At 48.3% G+C, this 19,162-nt stretch overlaps 1 protein-coding gene across 9 annotated transcripts in view; it reads left to right on the top strand.

The window, feature by feature from the left end:
• NCOR2 (nuclear receptor corepressor 2) overlaps positions 1 to 19,162 on the top strand; it is a 237,005-nt gene that overhangs the window by 48,674 nt on the left and 169,169 nt on the right. For all 9 annotated transcript variants that reach the window (XM_062624136.1, XM_062624129.1, XM_062624134.1 and 6 more), the window contains exon 2: positions 18,834 to 19,027. In XM_062624136.1, coding sequence (XP_062480120.1) covers positions 18,923 to 19,027 — 105 coding nt within the window. In that variant the 5' untranslated portion in view covers positions 18,834 to 18,922. The remainder of the gene's footprint in view (positions 1 to 18,833; positions 19,028 to 19,162) is intronic.

Genomic DNA, 19,162 nt, shown 5'->3' with positions numbered 1-19,162 from the left:
CGCTGGTCCCTGTGGTGCAAGACCTGGGTTGCTTTGGATGCCAGTCCAGGGGGGTGGTTGTGCTGCTCAATGGGGTGCTGGGTAGAAGGAGTTTGTGTGTGAAGGGCTGGGCATGTCCTCTAGGTGAAATGGGATCGGCAGCAGTTGAGTACCAGATGCAGGCTTGCTCTTGCATCTATTTACTTTTCCTTGGGAATTTCCTCAGTGCTGTTTTTGCAATGGGGTTATGAGAGTTTGACCCAATGAAGGTTATCTCCAGGACCTTTGTGTCCCTGGCTGAGCAGCTGCCTGGAGGATTTGTTTTTCTCCCCCTTGAAAGCCATCCTCAGGTGCTTGTGGATTCCTGGGCTATTGTTTTCTCCTTGTCTGTCCCCCTTCTATAGTGGATATCGATATGGAAATGGATGTGCCTGGACCATGAGGTGGTCCTTGGGGTTGCCCTACAAGCTGTAGTTCAAGAGTATGGATTTTGAGGGCCATGCAGATCCACTATCCTGCCTTTGCTGTAGCTCTGAGTCTGGCTGGAGCTTGCTCTGTACTAGAGGTGGTCAGGAAGGGGACCCTTCATGCATCTTTAGCTGTGATTGTCTCACTGCTCCACTGTAGTTCTGAGGAGGTGCAATGGGCTGAGTCCACTCTGCATGATCCCACCTTTGCTGCATCAAAAAGGAGCTGTGGGACAGCAGAAGGTGTGCGAATAGCGGAGAGAGAAAGCAAGGGAGATGGACAATCACTTTTATTCTAAATCAATACATTTGAAAGCCCCTGCACTGGGAAGAAGCGTTGGTTTGCCTTTGCAGCTTCATCCCCCAGTGTACTCATGCTGTAGGGTGCTGTACACAGCCACTGCTGTCAGCAGTGGGTTTCAGAGGTGGGTTTATACAAAGTGAGCCTAGGAAGAAGCTGTGAAAAGGTTAACAAGAGGGAAGAGGATGGAGGAGGAGGCAGTTGAGATGTTGTGGATGTGCCAGCATCTGCAGTGCTTTGCAAGGACAGCGAAGATCTGGGAGATGCTTCCATTTGCTGGTGTGGGGAACTAATATCCTGTTTTAAAAGGACAGCTACCAGGTAGCTGCTCCATATATAAATGTACCCGAGGGCCCAGGGTGCACCAGTGTCAGCACATCTAAAGCTTCCCGTCGTTGGCTTTGGTCTTGTGGGAGTAGGTTCAGCTCTGATCTTTCCTTGCACCAAGGGTGGAAATGAAGAAGTGCAGTTGGAAGTTAGTACCAGAGGGGACCTGGGGAGGGGTCCAATGTGCTGCTGTGCTTTTAGGCATGAACTTCAGAAAAACCACCCCAAAACCCCACTTTAAAATCACTGATCCACCATTCAAGCATCCTGATACTTGCGGCTGCTCTTGTGCTGCTGCATCCCTATGATATCTTCTGTTCACTTCATCTTTGTCTTTCTGCTTCTCCTCAGCAGCCTTGTTGATGTTTTTTTTTGTTCCCTGTCGACATGATACAATCACTCCTTGTTAGCCTATCTTGCTCTTTCCTCTTTCAAGGAAGGGAAGGAGCAGGGGAACCAGATCTGATAATTCCAGTGAGCAGAACTGTTCCCCTGAGCCCTTTATAAAGAAATAAAAAGGCTCTCCCTCTCTCTGCTTCTCTTTGAGTACAAGCACTTTACCCTCTTGGATTCCCTGCAGGCTCCTCACACTGCTAAAATTGAAACATCAAGATGTCTGAGGCAGCAGGAATTACCATCAGTGTTTTGACACCTGGAGGTACAATTTCTATTAGCTTTTATATAAAAACAACACCAGTTTTGCCAACAGAGTTCTTGTTAAATAATGCATGAAGACCCCGCTCCTGACAGTCGGTATTTTTCTTTCACTTCCCTGGACTCTTGGATAATGGCTTACTTTTTGTGACCATTGGGGAAGAGATATACACTCACAGACAGAAATGGATATATATGGACACCCACATGCTTAGCTCCCGGTAGTGAGTTGGTTGCCCTGTTTGCCAATTAACATGGAGAGATGGAGAAAGCAGTCGAAGGTTGGTGTGTTAAGTCTTGGATCATTGTTTTAGGTTTTGGAAGCAGCAAAATGCTCTTCCTGAGATGTTTGCTAGTAAATAAGGCTGTTTAGATGGGATATGAGACCCCCAGAGGGTCTTCATGCCCTCAAGCAGAGATGGGCGCAGGGTCATCAGCAATAAGAAATGGGTAGCTTGAGTTTTAGCTTAGATGGTGCTTGGCATCAAGCATATGCTCTGTGCTCGCTTTTAGGGGAAATGAAGTGAAACAGAAGGGCACAGCATGTGGATGTGACTGCTAATAGTGAGAATCAAAGTACAGTTTTGACATCTCTAACCTAATAAGTGGTGCTGCGCGTGAGAGCCTGCTTATTTTCCTTTTTACCATGAGATGCTTTGACAGAGGAGTAAAGTCCCATTTTGACATTTCTGTCATTTTAACTAAAGAGAGAGATTACAGTAAATTGGATTAAGTGAAAATCTTCTTCAGATGTTTGTGGTTTGGGCTGATTTATGGATAGATGTCATTTGAACGTCATTCTGCTTTTTTTAAGCATGTGCTTGATGGTTGCTCTAATGCTGTTGCTGCAAATAGCCCATGCAGAGGAGGGAAGGCTGAGCAAGAAGCAGTTACCCGTGACAGATCCAGTGTGGTGTGTGGCATGGGGACAGCAGAACGCTGTCCTTCGCACGTTCCCAGCCGCATAGTGCCAGATTCTGTAACGGGTGCTTGGTTCTCATTTGAGTTCCTGTTATTAAACTTTGTTATCTTCCATTGAGAGCCATTTAAAGGGGTGTTTCTAAGTGGTTTTCCCGTCCTGGAGAGAGATGCTTCAGCACACACATTCCTTATCGTGCTCTTGGCAAATCTTGTGTTGTTTGTTCCCCTGAGACCAGGGATGAAGATGTTCTTGAGTACACTCGTGCAAAGTCTCAGTCTTGGCCTCCTGGCTGTGGAGTCCTTCACTTGCCATGAGTGTGTATGTGACTTTTCCAGGAGCCAGAATATTCCCATAAGCGTGTGCTGGCTCACTGACATTAGCAACAGCACGTGAAAATACTGTGTCCATGTACTTGATATTTCCCAAAGATAGTGTTGAAAGTTCTGCCATTAAATTAACAGCGTGAGACTTCTTAAATACAGACGTCCTTCGTGGCGTCCTTTACCCAGGCTGCTGGTTCCACTTGGAAAGCTGCATACTCTCTTGTGGATGATGATGTAATCAACGCTGTGATTAGTGATGTCATTGATGGAGTAGTCCCCTATTGCCTGGCTCAGTGATGAGTGAGATGAGATTGAAGTCTTTGTGCAAATGGTGTTGGGAAACCGGGAAGTCAGCATCCGCATCCCTAAATGGTGTTATTTGCATGTATAGGTTTGAATTTCTAGCATCATTTTGGAAGATATTTGTGGTCCACACTCAAAAGCACTATATTTGCAGTTAGGTGTAGAGGCTTATGCATTGTTGTTGTGGTCTCTGAAACCTTATTTTCAATTTTGATGTTGGTTTGAAGCTCTGCACCCGCACCAGGAGGTGTATATGGTAGTTGTCTGCCAGTGCTGCTCCTGGGGCTGCCTCTGCCCTGTGTCTTGTGGAGGCAGTGCTGGCCCAAGGGAGCATGTGTTGGGATAGGTGTAAGAATATAGAAATTACCCTTAATCCCCTGACGGGGTTGGGTGCCTTACCCTGTGTCTGTATTGATTTCTAACGTCCTGGTGCAGGCATGTGCTGCCCAGATGTAAGTTACAGGTATAGAGAAGTACCCTCGGAAGCGGAGCGCATCAGATCCTGGCTCCTTGGCATGAGTCAGCTGGTGATGCTTCACATCTGCCCTCCAAACCGAGCCCCATTGGTTTGGTTGGCAGCATCTCAGCACTGCCTGGGTTTTCCCATGCTGTTGTTGACACCAGGGCTGTGGTGGTTTGTGCTCCCCCTCTGCGGTTTGTGTTGTCCTTGCAGTTAAGAGATTTGCCTTTTGCTGTGTGAGCATTTTGTGCCTTGCTGGTGACTCAAAGAGCAGCTCTGGAAATATTTTCTGTGTTATTTTTTGGTGATATAAATATTAGTGGAAGATCACACCGCTGAGGGGAGATAAATCTGTAATCCTGCTTAGTAGTGGCTGATCTTATCCGAGCTGAGTAGCTCTCATTGCATAAGGGACAGTGACCTGAAATCATTTTTTTCAACCAGCAGACAGGATGGGGTGTGTTTCATCACTTCATCGCACACATGGGAGTGATACAGACCTAAAATGGTTTAGTTTGGTGGGTTTACTTTGAAATCTCCCAACAACTGACCTTTAGGTTGCTGTGTCAAAGAGAACAGCGGTGCCGCGGGAGGTGGGTTATTTTAGTGCATCAGTCTGTATTAAACAGGTTTCCTGCATCTCTTGCAGCCTGGCTGGCTTTTTGGGATTGCTAAGAAGTATTTGCAAAGGTTACCTGGCATGAATGACGAGGAGCAAGCAGAAGAGCTTGATCACAGCCCATCCCAGGGATGTTGGGGTGGGAGTTTAAGGGATTGCTTTGGCACTGGGGAAGGGCTCTGCTCCATCTCTTGGCATCGTACTCCCACCACTGAGTGCCAACAGAGGGTAGGTGTGTGAGCAGGAGGGGAAGAGCTGCTGCTTGTAAGAAGTGAAGAATTAAAGCCATCTGCTCCAGCTGTGTGCCTCTGCTTATTGTTTTTAGCTTCTCTAAGTAAAGCAAATGAGGAACTGGAGGTGTGTTTCTTGGCAGGGACCTTGTCTTGCTGGAGTTGAAGAGGTATTTCCCTTTCTGCTCGGTTGGTGTTCTTTGTTCTCCCATCTCTCCCAGACACGTAGCAGCCCCAGGTTGAGCTCAGGTGAGACATCTGGTCTCTCCCTGCAGGGGAGGATGAGGGTGGGATAGCTTTTCTTCTTTCCTCCCCATCCCCTGAGAAATGCTACGCTAAATACCTTAGTGTTACGAGCCCCATCTAAAGATGTGAGGCTCGCTTGGTCACCTCGCCTGTCTGCTTTCTGTCTTGCCCCCCAGTGGAGGCAAGAGCACAGACTGCTTGTATGGCTGGCAGTGGGGAAAGAAGAGGTGTTTTTTCTCCTTGGTGTGGGTGAATTGGTGCTGTCTGTGATGGATTCTTGCTGCGACAGGCTTTAAATGGGAACTCCCAAGGGAAATTAGCCTGCAGCTTTTGACTTTATTAAATATTCTTCAGTGCCATCCCAAAGGACCACTTTTTAGTGCTCTGCAATGTTTCCTCTGTATTTTAAACATCACCTACATGAAGTGTGACAACGTATGGACTATATTTACATTAAAGTCTACGAACAAAGAGTTAAGAAATGATAGATAATGCATTCTGTTCTTCACGTCTAACATCCTGATGTCTTACAGATAGATATGAGAACCTCAGCTGGAGATATTGCAGATTATTATAAAGTCCAATAGCTTACTTTAATATTATGGCTTATAATGATTGATTTAGCCATTTATTAAAGCACCTATTTAATGACTGATTAAAGTCTTTGGAAACTATTTGTGAGTTTTAAAACGTGACCTGATGTACTGTATCGCCATTAGCACCTTGCTAATAAAATACACTGTGGTGTTAAGTTGCAAAGTTCAATTTTAGGCCTTAGATGTGTTGAAGTTTTAAGTACCTTGTTACAAATTATTCCTGGTATGTTTGAAGCCTCAGAAGTGCAATGTGTTCCTCACAGCGACCTGGCAGTGCTGTGTTTACCTTGTGGGTCTCCTGCCTGTTGGGATGGACCCTGTTGGCTTTGGCATTCATTACTGGCCTGTGTAATGTCATCACCTGGTATTGAGTACCCTGATAAAATGCTCTCTCCCTGCTCCCAGTGAGGAGCGGGTCCATCTTGTGCTTGGCAGATCAGGAACCAGCAAGCGATGCTCCTGCTTCTGCCCAGTGCCTGTGGACGCTGTCCTTGGGAGCAGCTTTGGGAGAGCTTTGTGCTGATGCAGAGCATCACTGTTACACAGATCCCGGCTGAGTTGGCTCCCTGCTAGAGCAGGTGGGGTCCTCTCTGGGCTGTGCTGAGGGAGCTGAAAATCCCAGTGGGAGGAGGATGGCTTGTGTGGAAGCACGTGATGCCAAAGATGAAGTCAGTTGAAGAGGCTGGGGTAGATGTGGGAGAGGGGAAGCTTACCCTGATAAAGAAGAGGTGCAGGCTAAGCTCTGCATCCTGCTTTGTGTCTAGAGGTGTGTTGTCTTCCTGGGTTTTCATAAAATGATTTGGGTTGGAAAGGACCTTAAAGATCACCTATTCCAACCCCTGTCCCCCATACCTTCCACTGGATCAGGATGTTCAAAGCCTCATCCAACCTGGATTTACCTTTCTTTAGCCAGGTACCAAAAGCAAAAGGTAAATTGTGCATACACGAGATGACAGGGGACGTGGTGGTTTTTAAGTCTGCCTCCTTTGTCTGTGTACAGAAGCATTTTTTCTATGGACTGCTCAACTTTCCATTCACTGGAGCTGCGCAGAGCTGGCTGCTGGGTTGAGCTGTGTAATGGGATATGTGAATCACAGCAGGAAACCTGCTCCAGTTTAAGCAGCCCTGATTTAAAAGCAAATGCAGTCAAACCAGTACAAACTCCTGCATGGAGGAATTAAAACTGCTTTGTGTGCGATTGATGTCACTTCTGCCCAGGTCAGTATCTACTGCTGAGGGATGCTCAAGTGGACAATGACTAAAACCCAATTTGTTGAGCGACAGACGTGTCTGCTCTGCCCTTCTCATTGGGCTGTAGGAAGCAGGTAAAATTAGGGAAGGAAGGGCTGTAATTGTGCAGAACTTTCATCTGTCCCCACTCCTGCCTGGCAAGTGACTTTGTGCTGTATATGGGTAAATGATTATAAAATCCCAGACTGATTTGGGTTGAAGGGACCTTAAAGCTCATCCAGTTCCAACCCCCTGCCATGGGCAGGGACACCTTCCACTAGAGCAGGTTGCTCCAAGCCCTGTGTCCAGCCTGGCTTTGAGCACTGCCAGGGATGGGGCAGCCACAGCTTCTCTGGGCACCCTGTGCCAGCGCCTCAGCACCCTCACAGGGAAGAGCTTCTGCCTAAGAGCTCATCTCAGTCTACTCTCTATGATCTTGGTGAACGGTGTGTGGTTAAAGACTAATGCCGTGCTTTTCCTTGGAAGTCTGAGCTTATAAGAATAATGTTGTGGCAAGGCTGGGGATGTAAACGAGCACATGGGGGTTCACAGGATATGGGAATGGTCTTGCCCTGTTAGTGGCTGCTAGTAGAAACAAACCAGTGAAGTCTTTTGGGCTTGGGCTGGGGTAGCAGGGAGGTGATTTTGGGGAAGGCTGTAATTTATCTTTCTCCCTCCACATTGTCAAACAATTCACTGTTCATTTGCTTACCTCTAGCATCTGTTTGCAATATTTATCTGTCTGTACCTTTAGCATCTGTCTGCAATGCTTGGTTCTTTCTGGAGATTCCCTACCAAGCAGCCACATCCTTGGAGATGTGGGGACAGTGGGTTGGCTCCGGTAGCCTGTGCCCAGTTGTTCAGTTCCCAGCCAGCTGTTCTGCAGCTGTTTTCACTGCAGAGACTGCAGTGATTTAAACTGAGCGGGTTTCCCAGGGCTTACCCTTCTACGTGGCAGGAGATGAAGGCACCCTGCTTGCAGCCCTCTGCAAGGGGATGCATGTGGGTGCTGTGTTCAAGTGCTGGGTGCTTCTCTGTGACACTGTGGTAGGGTGAAGAAAGTGAAGGTTTATTTGGTTTATTTACCCTTTCTGACTGCTTAATTAGTTATTTTTCCTTGATTTTTTGTCTGGGAAGTTTTACCCAGGGCTCTAGAAATAAACCAGAGGTGATGCTGATGAATTGCGAGGGGGGGGAAGTAGCGCATTTCCCTTTGGGTAAGAGTTTACCATTCAAGCCTTGACCTTGTTAAAACATGTTAACTCAATAAAAGTCTGAGTGTTTAAAGACAAGTGACTTCTTCCTGCCTTGAGGGGCATAATTAAGCCATTCCACACCCCTTAAACCAGAGCTGTGGGAGGAGGACTCAGGAGCTCCATATCCAGCTTCAGTCAGTCAGCAGCCTTCCACTGGGGTCATCACCATCCTGTGAGCTGCATGGAGCAGCACTGCTGGGAGGCTCTGGAAGTGCGGGGAGAGTGTGGCAGTGATTGCACAGCAAACCTGCTGTTTCCAGGACATTGCTCCTTTTGCAGTTCTTGCTCCTGTTGAAATAGTGGTGTTTTGTATTAAAGCAGAGTGAATTTCCTGGGTGAAGCATGCAACAGCTTCACAGGGGGGAAGAAGAGCAGTTCAGTTTGTCCATAAGAATTCCCTTACGACTTAAAAATGGGGGAGTTATCTCCTTTCTCAGGGTTTCCTTGTTTAAACATTCCTCATCAGTTTGTAAAGTACATCATACTTTGGTATTGATGTTACAGGATGGATATTAAGACAGATGAACACATTGATGTGTCCAGAAGCACCTTCTCCACTTAATCTACTATAGGATTTTAAGCGAAATTCAGAAACTTGCTGTGTTTCCAGTTTGGTGTGTTTGTGCCTACTGAGCTGTAATTAGTACCCACTGGTGTGAATCTGCTCTTGTGGCTCAAAAGATCAATAAATAAGGAATTCCCCCCATCCCAACTAAACCTCAGGAACACTCACACACTAACCAGCTATGCAGAGGAATAATTCCTGTGTGACTGGTGTACCCTGGAGTGCCTTATTGCCTCTTGGCTGTTTAAAGAGCACTGAGCATCATTTTCCTGAACTCTTCACTTCTGTGCTGTCTCCTCCCTGGAATAAGTGTGGGTTTTTTTCCTAGTACCATGGGTCTGTCTGTACCTCAGTACAGACTCCAGTGCTCCTCACAGGCACTGAAGCTATTTGAAGTGAAATCCATCTCTGGCTCCTCCCATTAAAATACAGGGCTGTTAATTGCAGTTGCTTCATGAGCACCCAAGCAGAGGTGATGGAGATTTGGGGACAGTAATCCTCTTCGCTATCCCCGTGTAAGCTGTCCTGCATCAACTTGATACCCAGGGAAACTCATCACCTTAGCAGAGAGAATTTCAGATGCCGTCTCTTTCCTTGCTGTGAGTAACCAGAGTGCATCTTAATTTAAATCCAAGGCCTTCATCAAGGTTATAAGCTTATTGCATGAAGGTGCTGGGAAACATCCTTAAGTGCTCCCCAGATGGACTCTGGAAAGATGATTATGCTGTAATTTGTTCCTATAGCTCCACAAAAGCAATAATTGACCTTGGGACTATGACTCTGCTATTCCCTCTGCTAGAATCCCTGGTGCTTTTGTCCGGGCCAGTTTTTGTCCGTATTAAATGACTGTGTTAGAGCTTCTGTTTGCCCAGGAGAGGTGCCTCCCAGCTGATGATGAGGATTGCTTTGCGTCAGACCTTTCCCTCGTGGTTTGTGTTTGTTTCTGCTTTGTGGTTAAAGGGTTTGGAGGGTGAGGAACCATCTGAAAACTCAGCCCCAGGGCAGGTAGGTGCAGAGTGATGGGAGGTACCTGCTTGTGCCTGCACAGCAGCAGCAGTGAATTGGGGCCAGTGAGTCATCTGAGGAATAGCTTGATGTGTGCAGCTGAGGGTTGTTCTTAAGTAGCAATAATTATTATTAATAAATAGCTTTGACTTCACCAATTGCAGAACAGGGTGGACTGATAGCCCAGGGCTGATAGCCCAGGGCCTGGGCATTTTGCTGGGAAGCAAAGCAAAACTCTTCCCTCTATCTCATGCAATGGGGCAGGAAGGTCAGAGGCTTCTGACCCCATCTTGCTGGTGCTGATCGATTCCCTGTGGAAGAGCGGACCCTTCTAGATGTCTCATCTGTATAGCATGAATTTCAGTTGCCCTTCAAGAACTCCTTCAAGCTCGTCCACAGGCTCCCAGAAAGCCTGTAAATGACAGGCTGAAAACCATTGCTGCAAGCCCAGGAAAGGCAGATCCCGAAGGATTTAACCAGGTTTCAGTCAGAGTGTCCAGGACTCCTGCTCTGCTGGAGACAGACTGGTGGCTTTGGACAGCTTGTTGCCAGCAGGGCTGAGCTTGGCAGGGAAGTGCTGAAATCCCGTTTGCCCACTTGCAGGTTCAGTTATTAAACACATCAGGAATCCCCATCTGCTTCGTAAGCCTGTCTGTGGAAACATAACCCAAAGCTTGGCTCCTGCAAAGTGCCATTTGCCTCTGAATGAAGTTGGAGGGAGCTGGAGCTGTGCAAGCCTCCTTTTTAGGGTGAGACTCCCCTGTGAATGCCAGAGGGATGAAACCCTTCACATTGCGCTTGCTGCTTGCCAGGCTGTAGGTGTGTGTAGAGGGGTGTTTGAGAAAGGGATGGAGGTGGAGGTGATGTTCTCCTGTCCCCTTTCCCTCTGCAGATTGCTCTGCGAGGTGCTACACGTCGTATGCAAATGTTGAAGGTTTTTTTTGGTGCCTCTAGAGAGGCTTTGACTTTCTGTCTAGAAGCTATTAATTACTTAGACAAGGAAAGCAGAACATGGCCAATTAATGGCTCCTGCCGCTTGGACCTGTCTCTCCGGCTGATCTGCTGTGAACTAATGAGCAGCTCCTCTCGCCGGGCCACCGGCGAGCTTGAACTTCACATTGGTTTTCCTAGGGAGAAATGAAAGCAGCAGCAACGTGCAGGAGCAAATGGCTGGAATTCGGTTATTAACCTGGGCTGAAAATTGACTCTCTCTGCTTAGTGATTACCCAGGGGATGTGAGGAGAAGGGCCTGGTGGAGGGTTCAGAGCTGGTATTTGACAGAGCATCGAGGCAGCATTCCTTAAGTTGCCATCGTGCGTCCGAGGGGCAGCGGTGTGCTGGGTAAGTACAGCGGGTGCAGTGCAAACCTGGGCTAGAATGGGTTAGTTTAAACCAGCTCCACTCCCAGATGACTCCCTTCTTTAGGGATATTTTATGGCGCAGCTGCATAGCGTCTCATATATTTTTGAGTACCGTGGTTTACAGGTCATTTAATTTATTTGCAGGCTTTGTTTTGCTTCCCTAGGGTAATTCTTGTTCCTCTTGCACATGTCGTCCTATGGAAGGCATTAAATCCTGCAGTTTGTCACAATAGTTCTGCTTTTATGCTGGCAGTCGGTGCTCTTCAAAGATTTTCGTGTGAAGTTGAGACTCCTGAATCATTAGAGGATCATGAAAGAAAAGGAATCATTTAGGAGGCGAAGATGTTTTGTCGTCTTTGAAAGTGGGAACATGCGAGAGGAGAAAATGTTTAGCAGTGCTGATCCGCCTCAAAGAACTTCATCCGAGCAGCTCCAGAAAATGAATTTCACTCCTTTATTCAGGATGTAAATACTGGAAAATGTCACTCCTGAGCTGAGTAATTTGTTCAACAAAAGGATCTCAAGGAGATGACTCCCTGAGCTTTCATGAACGTGCCCCAGACATCAGAGGATCTGTCTCTTTGGTAATAGGAACTGAAGGGCTTGAAAACCAAATGAGCAGTGTGTTCTGTGCAAAATATATATACAGTCCTGTGTGTGTGTGTGTGTCCCAGGTGCTTTGTGAGCTTCCTTGCATTTCAAAAGCCTTGTTTATCTGGGGTTTAGGTTAGCTCCTGGGAGCCAAGAATGGGTGTAGTGATGATGTGTTGTTAGAGCCATGGTTGTTAATGTGCTGTTTAATGGACTTGGGAGCGTGGCTGGAATAGTCCTAGGGTTACTGTATCGTTATTGCACCTCGGCAAGGAATTGTAGGGTTTTTTCCCTTGATTTAAAGTTGCTTGTGTGTGCTTATTACTGAGATTAGTGCTGCGTAACAGTTACAATGTTTAAGCCCATGTTTAATGTAAGAGGGAGGGCAATTGAAGTGGAAGAGATGTTGTACAATGCGTGCAGTGATGGAGGTCTGGGAGGGGGGAGAGAAGGAGCTTTGCCCTGGAACGGGCTGTCTGCTGTACCCCATGGTTGGAATTGCCCTGGATCGCAGGTGGATGCGGCAGCACAGTGGGAAGTGTGGCAGCGTTTCAGGCTGCCAGACAAGGGTTTGGATAGGACAGGAAGAAGGTTCAGTTTGTGCCTTTGCACAGTCTGTCGTGCCTCAGCAGTTGTGCTTTTAGTTTCAGCTCGTGCGTTTCTGTGTCTGGAGCTTTGGGCTGGATTTCCATCTGAAAAAAAGGGCCATTTTCTTCACTGTTTTTTTTTCCATCCCTGGGTTCTTAGTAATCAGTTCTGCTGGTTTGCTTTTGCTGCCCTGCACTCGCTTTCTTATCTGCCTCCTTTTTGGCTGCCTTAACTGTGCTCTGGCGCTTGATGGTCACTCCTTTCCTTTCCTCCTCAGGCCCCTGCCCTGTTTCCCTTTGCAGTACCCAGGTGGTTTCATGTTTGGGTTTCTTCTCATTTCCTCTCCAGGCGTCTCCATTTGTCTTTGCAGATCATCTTCAACAAAGGCCTCGCATGGTCTAATTTGTTTTCTATTTCCAGCCCAGACTTAAAATAACTCTTTTGTTCCATGAATGGCCTGTGCATGGATCCAAATCCCACCTCCCTTTTTCTGCAGTGTGGGTTTCTTTCCGCCTGTTTCTTGTCAGTATCTTTAATTATTGAAGTGTCCCTGTTGGGCACTGGGACTGCAGTCAGTAGCTGTGGGTTGTGTGTGGCCGTGTGCATGCTGACTCCCTCCGCTTCCCAGTGGAGCAGCATGGAATGGGTTTGCAGGGCTGTGGGTGCCCTGGCACAGGAGCAGCGATGCTGTTGGGTAATGGGAGCAGCTCTGCCATCACATCCCTGCTGATGAGCTTGCCGTCCAGACGATCCGTGGGTTGTTTCAGCTGCAAAAAGCAGGAGACCAGGAGATGCTTAAGTTTGTTTAATTTATTAGAAGGGGAAAATTCAATAGTGGGAATAGGGAAACTGAAGGGAAAGGTATGTTAAGGCAGGGTTTGAAAACCAGTCTCAGTCCAGCCATGCTGATGCTGACCTGCGGCTGGAGCCGTGGCCAGGCTGGCACTCGGTGTGTGGCTCCTGTATGTTAATAAGAGGATGTCCCTGCAGCTGGAAGTGACAGCCGAGCGCTCCTGCAGAGAAATGGGTCAGTCTTGTTCATTTAAGCACATATGTACCCTCTGGGAGTTGTCACAAGGTCACTCGCAGCTGCTTTGCCGAGGGCTGGGAGGTAGTTAAACTGTGTGAAATCCATTGCAAGTCCTCATCTGACCAGGGCTGTCCGTGCTGGGGCTGGTGGTGCAGATGTCTCCTCTGCTCCCAAGAAATCAGATTATGCCACTGAGAGTGGGGATCTGGACGAGGGAGGAGTTGAATGACACAGGTAACGTGTACTTTCCTATGCCAGAAGCATCAGTGTCATGTCACTGCTGAGAGCAGCCTTTGGAAATGCAACCGGGAGTGGGGCTGGCAGAATCCAACCCTCTGACCTTGCTCCATGGTGCCAAACGCTGTACACAAACGTTGGCAAAGGTTATCTCAGGGCAGAGCTAAACATGGGTCCTGTGCCCAAAATAACTTGGAAAGACTGGAAAGGAGAAATACAAGTTGCAAATCCTGCTTTGCCGCTTCGGGCAGTGATAGGAGCAGGGCAGACGAGTCACCTTTCATCAGGAATCAGAACTGGTTCTGCATGGAGCTGTGCTGTGGTGGGAGAGCTGATGCAGCCTGGAGGTTTCCAGCAAACCAGGACGAGAGACTTCATCTCCTGAGCTTCTGCCATCCCCTCTGTGGCTTTAGGGACTCCTTGTACCTTCTTACAAGGGTAACAGCCTGCCCTGGGCAGCTCTGTTGCGGTGCTGCAAAGCGCCTTCTTCCTTCAGATCTGCTGCTGTAATGGCTTGTGCATCTGCACTGCCAGGCAGGCTGGGAGATTAATCCAGTCCAGAAGTCATCGGGACAAAGGAGAAGAGGGAGGAGAGCTGGAGAGGTGCTGCCAACGGGTGAGCTGGGGAACAGGGCAAGAGCTGCTTTGGGTTCTGCTGTTTGAGGTGCACCTGAGGAACCAGAGGGTCTGACCATCGTGTGTAGAGCGCTGCCATCCAGCTTTGCTTTCATACACTTCCGAAGCAAGAAACATGCATTAAGATCACACACAGGTACAAGCCTTGAGCCCTGGGGCTGAAGTAACCTCTCCTCCATGTCACAGGGCTCAGGATGTGCCTGATCCTTCTTGTTGACCCTGTGCTGCTATTTTAATTTAAAACCTCTGTGCCCCGCTGTGATTGAACGCTACTGTGGGTTCCCAGGCTGCAGACACTGACATGGTCGTCTTTGTCGTGCTGAATAGAGCCCTAAATTTATGGCAGACAGCCTACTTTCCTATTGAAAGGATTTAATAGATACAGTACATACAGATATTTGTGTGTAGTGTCAACTGTCTTGGAAGAAAATTTCACGCACATATTGATTAGACAAATCCTTTACTGTTAGGTTGTGGTGCCTTTCTTGGGAATGTCTCTTTACCCATTTTCATCATATCTTAATTATTTTGGCTTCCACTGGTCCTTTAAAGCAAGTGTGGGTAAACCTCATAAGCGCTGTTCAGGCCTGGTTTTGATCTAGAGCTGTTTGGCAATGTCAGTGCCGTAACTGGCCGTGGGTCGGCTGCTGACAGGCAACACGCTCTTCTGCTGTGCTGCACACAAGTGTGTGACTGGAAGCACCATGGGGTGGTTGGTCCCTTGGAGGTTATAGTTTGGTATTAATTAAGCATTATAAATGCAGGTCTCCTTCACTTTTATTTCAAACTACACAAGGTGACTGGAGGATATGCACCGCTTTGAGGAGGAAACTTGTCGTGTACTTAACATTGAGGTAAAGATGACTTAGTGTGTCTTTCCCCTTGCATCATTTAAAGTAATTAAACGTGAGATTTATTTTCAATACTCTTCAATTAAATGTGCCCTGGTGAGTGCTGGCAGCGTTTTGCTTATTTGCCTTAGTTGTGCTAGTTATTGCTTTTCAGTGATGTCTTCTGCAGTCATTTTGTGGGTTACCTCCTAACATCTTCCATGGTATAGACCACAGGTTGAGTAACATTACTCTGGATCTAAACAAGCTGTTCCGTTCATCTTATTTCAGTGTGTCTTTGCTTTAAAACCAGTTTGTTTGGCACTTGAGCAGTGTGTGTTCACTGGCGTCTGTAAATCTCTTCTGAGGACGGATGAGCTGGTATTATCTGTGAGCTGGGAGTGTCTTCTTCTTGTCACCTTTCAGACAGATGAACTAAGCTGTGGGGTAATTATGGCTAATGGCCTGTATTTATATCGTGGATATAAATCCTCCCCTGGGAATCCTGCTCTCCCTGAGGAGCATGGCGCTGATTGGGAGGGTTGGCTCTCACTCTGAAGAGCAACAAGTGTGTTGAATGATGATAATTGGTGTTTTTGCCACTCAACTTAATTGCAAAGCCTTACTTGAGACACGTAGGGGTTTTGCATGGTCCTGACTGTATCAATGCATTGCTTTAGCTGTGGTCAGGATGTGTACTAAAGGACTCCCACAGAGGTGTACAGCCCTGTGTCTACCTGGTGTTGGCTGTAACCTTGTAGATGACCGTGGGGTATCATGAGCTTATCTGTGCCTATCATTCAGGGTGGACACAACTCTGCTTGCCCCCATTAGCACAGGCTGTGCCCAGGTTGATGTATGCTTGTCAGACACTAGGGCAGCCAGGAGACCAGGCAGAGCTCCTCTGTGTGCAAGCGAGCCTGCAGCAACTTGCCATGGCTTGTAGAGTGCTTTCATGGTGTAAATTAGGGAGAAGAGGTGATGGGGAAATGATTTTAGACAGTAAATGGCACATGAAGAGGAGAAACAGAGGAGTAGGGAGGTGGTGCTTTGCTCTGTGGAGCAGGGTGGAGGTTTTGAAGGCTCTGGCAGCAGGGCAGGATCCTGGGAGTCTCCCATATAGGTGGAAATAAATGGGTGCAGGAGCCTTTTGGGCTCTGGCTTCTTCATGTTGTAGCCCTGGTGCTGGGTTTGCTGGTAACCTCCAGCTTTCTCCTGTTCCTAATCAGAGACTGTAAATCTGCTCATACCTAGTGCTGTAATGGCTAACACAGGTCTGCGGATAAAACAGTCTCTGATGGAGACTCCAACTGGGGGGGGGTGGGAAATACTTTTCCTGTGAGAAAATGTCTGTTCCTCATCAAAATCAGTTGAGGAAAAGTAGGAACCAAACAGTTCGATCCTAGAGATTTAAAGAGCCTGGCTGCACTCTTTGATTTCCATTAATCTGCTCCTATTGTTTGTGTTCCTCCCTTAAGAGTAATTAATAAAGGGCTGTGGATGAGGAGGCACCCTGGGTTGTTTTGCTGGGGATAGATGGCCAAGCAGCACCAGTACATCCCCAGCAAGATGTTATGCTCCCAGGTTGCTCCCCAGTGGGAGCACCCACAGCCCTGCTGCTGGCTGTGCATTGACCGTCCTGCTCCCCATGGGAGTGCCCCAGTGCTTCGGTGACCTCATTTGGCTCCAGCCCCAGTCCAGCTGCAGTGGAGAGCATCCAGGGCCTGAGACTTGCATCGAGATCTTGCTGGTGGTGGTTTGCAGGTGTGGGGATGCTTGGGCAGTGCTTTGCCTGTTTGCAAGCACATGAGTTTTTACTCTTGGCTTTCTTGTTGAGGCAAAGGTAGTTTGTTGCCCTTGGTAAGGAAGAAACCTTGCTTTGTCCTGCTAGTGTGTGGTTAGTGCACACCACCAGCACGGCATGGTCTGGTACAGGAGGGTTTTGTTGTCCCCTCTGATTTCACCCCGTGTGTGTATATCCTTCTACCAGAGAGTGAACTTTTTCTTGCTGCGAAGAAAGAAGCATAAAAGCTTTTAAACTGCTTTAGAGCTTGAAACCGTGTGGCTTTGCACTGAGTGCTGAGGTGTAAAGCTGAACTGCTGATCTGAGGAGTTTAAATAGAGAAAAACCATCCCATTACTTGCACTGTAGACACCTACCACGGCATGGTCTCATCCATGTGCTCAGCCTCCAGAGAAGCAGTTGGTTTGCTGAAAGCTGTCAAGGACTCTAGGACCTCCAACATGGAGTGTGTGTATATACATGTGGCATATGTGTGTATATATATATATACACACATATATACACACATATAGATAGATAGATAGATCTCTACATGTGCTAATTAACTCTTGGGTGGCCTCAAGCCAAGATGTCCAAGTTTGAATCTGTTATTAGGAAAGTACCTTGAACTTCTGCAGATCCCAGCAAGCTTTTGAGAGCATCGTGTTCGCACCCTTGGCTGCTGCAGGGAGGGTTTGCCCCTGCAGGAGCACACATGGGCTGCAGGAGAGCTGGGAGGAGGGTGGTGGTGTGTCCCTGCGGGTGAGCAGAGTGGATGTTGAACCATACGTTCGTTGTTCCTTGCACAGCCCCAAGCTCTGGGTGGGAATCAGCCATTAAAATCCCATCCAGTCGGAAGCGCGAGGGGAAGTGGGGCAGTCACACTGGAGGTGTAAATACACCCTGGCTGCCTTCTGGGTGCCTCTGAATTCCCCTGTGTGTGCTGGGGCTTTCCTACCCAGGGGTGGATTCACCGAGCGTGCTGAGTTCCGGATGGGGACACTTTCACTGTGTGGGATGAGGTCTGGCTGCTCCTGGGATCGGGGTGGCAGCTGAGGTGTCCTGGGGCTTGGTGATGATGTGTGGCTGCAGGGCTGGGGAAATGTGGTTGTCCCCCTTCTTCCTGCATTGAGAACCAAACCCAGCTCTGTGTTTTCCCATCTGGAACCTGGCAAAACACCTTTGTCCAAAGAGGCTGGGTTGGCCCTCACTCAGAAGGAGCATGGAGGCGTCTCTGCACATCCATCCTCCTTAGGTCTAAAGGAGTGTTTGCTGGAAAGTGTTGTTTTTGTAGAGCTTGTCCTCTTTGTAAGGTCTTCAGGCGGTTCCCATCCTGCTGTTGCAGCTCTGCCTGTCGTGCCCAGCCTGCGGGGACCGTTGCCTTGGTTTGATGTGATGCTTGGCTGGGGAGCAGAGCGTGGATGCTGAGCGAGGCAGCCCTGTGCCTGCCTGCAGCAGATAGCAAGTGCTTTATCAGCACGGGCTGATCTGTGGTCTCACAGGAGGAGCAAAAAAAAAGTAGAAAAAGAAAAACTTCCTCTTTTTTTGCTTATGCTTCTTTTTTTTCCCCTTTCCCACCTCTGCTTGCGTTTTGTCCACACCAACTGCTCCTTCAGTTGAAATTGCGTTGGTTCTCTGTGCAAGGGACCATGAGAGTGTGGGGAGAGGTGGCACTGGAAGCTTCCTCTGCTGCTCCTGGTGTGCTGGTGAAAGATTTAGAGGCTGCCCCAAACCTCCCAGGCCAGGCTGGATGGGGCTTGCAGCAACCTGCTCTAGTGGACGATGTCCCTGCCCACGGCAGGGCTTGGAACTGGATGAGCTTTAAGGTCCTTTCCAACACAAACCACTCTGGGATTCTGTGTGCGAGAGTGTGGATGGGGAAGGGGATGGGCTGAGGAGGGATCGTGCGCCTTTGGAGCTTGTGTTGAAGTGCCAAGACCCTAGCTTGTGGTTTTGGGAACTAAGTCACCCCCAGAAAAATGGCTGTCTTGAAGAGACATGGAGACATAGATCAACAGGGCCCAAATGAATTACAGGCAGTTTGCAGGTGCTGGGGAAGGCTTTCCAGGGCAGTCAGGTGGGATGGTTTTGGGATAATCTTATGCTTGGACTTCCCTGTGATGGGAGTAATCCACAACAGAAACTTGTCAGTGATATTTGCCAAGCGGAACGTGGGACTGCTGGAGAGTTGAGGGCACTCAGGTTTTGGTGGTCACCCAAGCCTTGATGCTCGGTTGTCTCATGGGACCGTGGTTGACTGAATATTAACCTGCTGCTTTCCTCTTTGCTTCCAGTTGTGTGACGTGGACAGCACACACATGATGCCGAGGAGCTCTCGCCTCTCCTAATCCTTTGCCGGTGATTTGGAAGCAGCCCTTCCGAGATGTCTGGATCCACGCAGCCCGTGACGCAGAGCTGGCGCGCCGCCGAGCCGCGCTACGCGCCGCACGCCATGTCCTACCCGGTTCAGATCGCTCGACCACATGCGGTAAGGCAAGAGGCTTTCCTTCCCTGGCCTCGTGGGGCAGGGGCTGCGTGGCACGTCACTGTCATTGGGGCTGTTATGCAGAAATCAGGCTGTTTCCGTGCCTGTGGTACGGGATTTCATCATTCCTCTCTTGTG

This window comes from Pezoporus occidentalis, unplaced genomic scaffold (genome assembly GCF_034315485.1).
Source record: "Pezoporus occidentalis ecotype Australia unplaced genomic scaffold, CSIRO_AGI_Poc_V1 ctg262, whole genome shotgun sequence".
Taxonomy (NCBI): Eukaryota; Metazoa; Chordata; class Aves; order Psittaciformes; family Psittacidae; genus Pezoporus; species Pezoporus occidentalis.
The sequence above is the reverse complement of the archived record's forward strand: the minus strand, read 5'-3'. Positions and strand labels throughout refer to the sequence as shown.